This window comes from Bidens hawaiensis, unplaced genomic scaffold (genome assembly GCF_021521415.1).
Source record: "Bidens hawaiensis isolate Kalapana, Puna unplaced genomic scaffold, B.hawaiensis_p1.1 tig00007137_1, whole genome shotgun sequence".
Taxonomy (NCBI): domain Eukaryota; kingdom Viridiplantae; phylum Streptophyta; class Magnoliopsida; order Asterales; family Asteraceae; genus Bidens; species Bidens hawaiensis.
Genome location: NW_027491491.1, coordinates 83,560 through 90,472, shown reverse-complemented (window position 1 = coordinate 90,472; position 6,913 = coordinate 83,560). Strand labels below are relative to the sequence as shown.

The window sequence follows — 6,913 nt, the reverse complement described above, 5'->3', positions numbered from 1 at the left end:
TATTTTAAAGTATTTTATAAAAAATATTAATTAGACAGATACTTTATAACTTAAAAAGGTTAATTAATCTTCAATATATATATATGGGAAGGTTATCCTAAAAATAAAGAGTTTCCTAGAAAGACTAAGAATAAATCACAACCATTAGATCATGTTAATCAATTGTTGAGATTTAAAATTACAAAAAACCGACATAGTTTCCTATAATTACTCTTTCATCACTATAACCGACATAGTTTCCTAGAATTATTCTTTAACCATAGGTTGTAATGTCACATGTCAAAAATCTATTGGTTCTTACCATTCTTAGGAAACTATTTATTTTTATTTAAACCATATATATTTATTTGTAAAGAATATATATGTATGGAGAGCATGTTACTTTACATATGACGTTAGCCGTTTGGTGTACAAAGTGTTGAAAGACCTTCCGTGAAATACTTACACGTTCTTAGAAATTTCATGTCCATCCATTAAAAAAAGGAAAACTGTGCTGTACACTGCATATGCATATGTTGTCACGTGCCTTGAAGATTGAACGGTCCACCATTGACTGACTTTGAAGGTATAGACAATTTTTTTTTAAAAGTTAAAAATGTTATGGTTTTAAATACAAACGTTAAATGATTTTTATTGTATGACATGGAAAGGTATTTTTTCAAGAACTACCCTCAATACCTGGAATAAGTCTTACTGAAACAAAATACCAATTGTCCATATTAATTTATTAAAGTTCAGGTCAGACTAATCCCAGATCACCATCAAGAAGAAAACCCACAACTGTGGGAAAACACACAATCGAGTCAGGTTACGAATAAGGCAGTCTCCTAAAATCCTTTAAAATTTTGGGCTTGGGACGAGCATAATAAATTACCTATGAAATAACGTTTTTTAATTATGTGATAAATAATTTAACAATTTTATCAATTGGGTAAATCGAAAAAAAAAATTAATAATACAAATTTACTAAAATAGCTCATATATAGACTCGTTGAACCAAAACTAATAATGCTATCTTTGTCTAAATTACTATTGTTACTGCTTCATAATCCTATTTCCTATTTGGTTAGTGGACTCCTGAAAATTTTTAATCATAAAGTTTGGATTCGCTTAGCGAATAACATATTTGATTCACGTATTTCTCAAGTTAAAGCATCAAAGATTGAGTCTTTCTTTTAATGGCTAAAAGCTCGAATAAAACTAGCTACAAACAACAAACATTGAACAATTGTTTGACATGCCGTGCAATGGTGTATCGGTGGTGAAAAAAATGAACAGCATAAACACTATAACCTAGCCTAATTATACAAATATTATACAAAAATGCATTTGTATAGATGTAAAAAAGATATGAACACATTACCATGTTGATTCAAGACAATGAGACACTGTAATTGAGATTATCAAATTATATATGGACTGTAACTGAGTTCTGGTCACTGGTCTTCCAATTCACAAAGAAAAAGGTAGGTGATGACCATCTTCCATGCTGCAATTCCTCACTGTGATAGTCATTTCTGCCCAATTCCTCGTAATCTGAGATCCATGATTCGGTTCCTGTTGTTGGTTTAATATCATCTTTGTACACAACACACACCCCGCATTCCACAACGTTATGATGTTCAAAAGTTATGATAAGATTTTCATATTCAAAACCATGACATAGATTCCCAAGGATATCAAATGCCAGGTATCCAACCCAAATACAGTCTACGCTTTCGGCAGAATGAGCTGGATTACCAATTAGCAAATTTTCCTCATATGACGATGACGGTTTGAACCTGATTGTAAGTGAATCTATATAAAATGATGATACACGACAACATATGGCCAACCCTATCATTTTGGAAATCTGATTGTGAGGTAAATACAAATCGATCTCGTTACCCAACCGTTTGTTGCTGAACCAATTGGGAATTTTGCTTCCAGGAACCGTGATACTTAATCGATGGTTCACAGCAGCACATTCCTGTATCCAGAAACATAATCATTTACTTTAAACCTTACTAGACAAATAGTCTTCTCCAATACATATAATAAGGAGAGACTAATAAATTAAGATGAAGAAGCTAATTAGTACCTGGACCAAAGATTTCATCAACATATTACTAATGTGGCTTTGACTCTCTCTGTCCTCCGTGAGTTTAAAGCAGCCACGTACCGAGATCTTAAACAACCACTTATATTTGTTTGATAAATCTCCAATCGTTTTCAAAGATGTGCAATGACCTGCCCTCAGAACTTGAATACATGGTGGAAGCTCGGGCACTCCTTTGAGGTTGTAGCAGTGGCTCAGGTCAAGAAGTTTGAGATGAGAGAGTTGAGAGATGGTGGCGGGTAGCCGGGAGAACGTGCTCCCAAAAAGATCAAACCCTTCTAAGGAGGGACATACAGTATGTTGATTAATAGGGAAGCTGCGACCTAGAAGATTCTTACTAAGATCTGGTACCCTCAAAGAATTTAAAACCAAGGAATCCTGACGTAGCAGGTCTGGTATTACACTCACTCCCTTGGCCAAAACATCCTCCCATAAGCAAAGTGGTTAGGCCAGTCAAAATTCTGATTGATGATGGCAATGCCCATATGTTACGAGAACGTTGAATATCTAAAACTGACAACTTCTCCATATCTGTGGAGAATTGTGGAAATCTTTCGAGACGGTTGCAGCCATCGAGAAGCAGAGTCTTTAGAGATTTCATCCTTATACAGGCTGGGAAATTCTCAAGACTCTCACAGTGACTCAAGTTCAAGTAAATAATCTTTTTGTGAACAAAAACAGACTCGTGAACGTTTACCAAATTATCACAAAATGACAGATTTAGCCACTCAAGGTTTGGCACCCCTACGATAGTGGGAAACTTTGTTATTGACAAAGAACTTTCTAGATTAATATACTTGAGGTTGGGGAAGATGACCTGGTAGAATAGACAATGTTTGTTACGTTAAGGCCAATGTAAGATTGATAAATTTGCAATTTGGATGAACATGAATGGTACCTTTATCTCTATGTGTAGTTGTCTAATTAAACCATATGGTATATAAAGACCAACAAGCTTGATCATTTCTCTTGTTATTCTCAAAGAATCAAATGGTTAATTGGGCCAACTAAGCCATCTTAATTTTCCAAGGCGTCACTATCGCTTCAACCGCCTCTAACCTCTACAAAAAAAAAGGAAAAAGAAAAATAAATAAATAAATAATTACAAAATGCATTAGTTTGAATCAACCAATGTTATTTCTTTCAAACAATATGTCTACACGTGCAGACGTAATGAACGTGAGAGAAAGTGTTCTCTCTCAAATATATATCAAAACAAACAACACAAAGGAAACATTAGATATGATGAATAATGCATTGAATGTGAAAGTATGCTTCTATAGGCAAGTTTACTCGTTTGCCCTTTGGCAACATTGATGATCTACACGTAGTGACGTGCATGTGTAAGGAGATCAAAACCCTGCCAGCATTTGCTTAAACAAGAGTCCAGAAAGGCCTAACGCAAACTAAGTTGCTATCAAGCACAGAAAAACAAGGCTTACATTAATTGTTGTCATTACTTCTTTAAGTTCCTCTAGAACCCATACCATGGTATTTGGATAGCATTCACGGACAACACACTGACCCATCTCTTGAATAAGATCATGCATTTGAAGATCTCCGTATGAAATGCTCAAAAGAGATTTTTCAATAAGCACAATTATTCCACTAACAGCTTCAAAACCTAAGGCATCAAGAATTCTCGTGACATGAAGTCTCTCCCTGCCTTTAAAGAAACATGCAATGTGAAGAAATATTTTCTTTTCAAGGATATTCAGTCCATCGTAACTTAGCTTTAGAGCTCCATTGATCTCATTATGTGGTATTTTGGCCAAAGTTTTCAATGCACTTTGCCAGAACTCCAAACTTCTTTTACAGAAATGAGAGCCTAAAACTTTGAGGGCTAAAGGAAGGTGACCGGTATGACTTACAACAACTCGTGATAGTTCCTCAAACTCTTTTGGAGGGGTGTTTTCCATAAACGCATATCTACTAAATAGCTTCATAGCTTCTGTTTGTTTTAATAATTCAGGTGCATATTTCTCTTGTGCATAACATAACAAATGCTCATCTCTTGTTGTTATCATAATTCTACTACCAGGGCCAAACCAATCACGAGCACCAGCTAAAAACTGGAGTTGCTTAATATTATCAACATCATCGAGAACAACAAGAACCTTTTTACGACACAGTCTTCTCTCAATCTGACACGCTCCATCATCACAATCCTTTAATTTAAGATCTTTTTGCATTAAGATTTCGGAAAGAAGCTTCTCTTGCAAGGATTTGAGACCTGTCTTATCAGAACCATTTTCTCTAACATCTTCCAGAAAGCTACTGCCATCAAACGCATACGAGATTTGACGATACACAGCTCTGGCAATTGTTGTCTTGCCTATTCCTCCCATTCCCCAAACTCCAATAAAGCAAACATCATCAGCGCCTTTATGTAGCAATGTCTTCACATGACGGATCCGTGATTCCAATCCAATCAGATTTCCTTGTGGACGGGATTCGGTATAGCTCAAGATAGTTCTTACAATTTCCTTAACACAATCAGCTTCACGCCTGTAGTTTGATCAGCAATTCAATGAGCAAAGAATATCTTAAAGTAACTAAACTAATATAGTGCAAGAGAACTAACCCACTGGCAGTTACATCCCATCCGGATATATTGGCAGCAGTCTTTAAAGCTTCCCTCCACCTCTTCACTTTCTCAGAATCATCATCTATTAACTTCTCTTCATGTAGTTGGAATGCTGTTTGAAAACTTCTTTTCTGTCCACGGACATCTGATGGATCCACATCATAGAACACTGGTAACACCTTCTGTCGCACAATATCCCGGCATTCCATGATCTTAACAAGTTCTTCCAAACACCAAGAAGAGTTTGCATAGTTTTTTGAGAAGATAACCAACGAAACCATTGACTCTTCAATTGCTTTCATGAGTTCAGGGGAGATGGAGTTCCCTCTCTGGAGCTTCTCGTCATCCTTAAACGTGCATATTCCTGCCTGATCAAGAGCTGAATAAAGATGATCCACAAAGTTGTTTCGGGTGTCTTCTCCTCGAAAACTCAAAAACACGTCATATGTCCATCTTCCGGTAGTTGGAGCAGTAGACAATGAGGATGAAGATGCAACAAGAGCACTATTCATGGCTGTGGGAGCAAGAACACGTACGTTAAAAATATAAGCAAAGAGGGTAAAGAGAAAATAATCTTTATAAAAAGGAATCGAATAATCAAGGTAATTTATCACAGAACAGAATTACAATTCCATTTTTTTATGATACTATATTTTGTTTACATCTCAGCATTAAGATGTAGAAACACAACATTATTTCTTTACAAAATTCAAAATATATCCCATCTTATTGAGATACTGTATTGTTCTGGGTTGCATATTTTATGGACACAAGTTTTAAGATTGATAAATATTCCCAAAGGTTGACTCACAACAACAGAAAAAAGTAATCTTTTACACTCAAAGCCAAAAAAAGTAATATCCATAGATCTCGAACTGCACCTTTACAGTTGACTAATTAGAGACATGTAATAACAGAAACAGAATCTTATATAGTGATGTACAATTAATGAACTCATGTTCTGCTCCGTATGAAAATGACTAATAAGGGTATAATTGAGGTTTTATGCATCACTGTGATAACCTAACTAGAGAATACAGAGAGCAATGAACTCAACAGCTAAATCCAGCCCTGAATCAAGAAATTCAAAAAGAAAACCAAAAAAACAACTGGATACTTACATGAGCAGCCAAATCCAGCCCTAAGTTAAAGCAGTATGTTGAAGGTGGTGATATACTTCTAGGAAAAATAATTTGTAAACATAACAAGAAAGACTGTAAGGTTATAAGACTCCATAAACTTTAATTTGGTGTCTTAATTATTTTTCTTGAGAAAATGTAATAACAAGTATCCCCTTTGTTTATGTTTATCATCTAAACTTTGGCTGGACCCCACTGAGTATTTTAATTTTATGTTAGTGCGCGACAGATGGGATCAATGTTATAAAATCTTTATTCTTTTACAACTTTAATAAGTGGTTTAGTTCACAAAAGTACAAAACCGTAACCACTAATTTTTAAATAAAAAACCAGTTGTTAACTTTGTGTTTTGTGTTGATGGTGAATTATATATATATATATTATATTTTACAACTCTTATCTAACTCACATAGGCACTGTCCATTGTAAATTAGGCTGTTGTTTTGCTACGATGTGTGTACATCTCATACTTAAACCTCATTCGACCTCCTTTTCCACTTTCTTACCAGTTTCACAGCTTTTCATTCCACTTTCACATCTATTACCATTCTCTCTCTTCTACTGTATCGGTTACCGCTACCTCTTCCACCGTACCGGTTGTTCCTATCACTGGCTCCGGTGTACCATTTCCGTCTCATGCATCGCCGGTGTTGTGCTGACGGTGATCGGAAGTGTGGTGTTGTTTGGCATGCTTCGTGGTGCCGCGGCGGGAGAAGGTAAGGGAGGTGGTTGAGCCACTGTTGTCCGGTGGCCTCTTACTCTGGTCCTGGCCGTGGCCGTGGCCGTGGGTTGAAAAGTTAAAAGGGGGGACTTGGTCTTTTAAGATTCTTTCTTTCATTGCTGGATGATTGAATCATAGATCAAGATAAAAAAGAAACTGGGTTAAAATGGGAAATCTCTAAAGCATGTGTATTGTTTGATAATGATAACGAGATCCCTTTGGCATTCCAAGTGTGCACACAAATATTACATTTTCCTGGATTTCAAATTCACCATCTATTGTTGTACCAAACTGATTAATATTATGGCTACCTGTGACAGTGGCGGTGACTGGTGGTTTATGTTCTCGATTTGTTGCAATTTAAATAT

The 6,913-nt window shown here is 35.8% G+C and overlaps 1 protein-coding gene across 1 annotated transcript; it reads right to left on the bottom strand.

The window, feature by feature from the left end:
- Nucleotides 1–1,408: 1,408 nt before the first annotated feature.
- Nucleotides 1,409–5,859, bottom strand: LOC143634581 (TMV resistance protein N-like). Its single transcript, XM_077102614.1, has 5 exons — nt 5,807–5,859; nt 4,607–5,199; nt 3,541–4,497; nt 2,613–2,915; nt 1,409–1,969 (listed from the first exon to the last, which is right to left on the bottom strand). The coding sequence occupies exons 2-5, from the start codon at nt 5,195–5,197 to the stop codon at nt 1,409–1,411; spliced, it is 2,412 nt and encodes an 803-aa protein (XP_076958729.1). The 5' UTR covers nt 5,198–5,199; nt 5,807–5,859.
- Nucleotides 5,860–6,913: the final 1,054 nt, after the last annotated feature.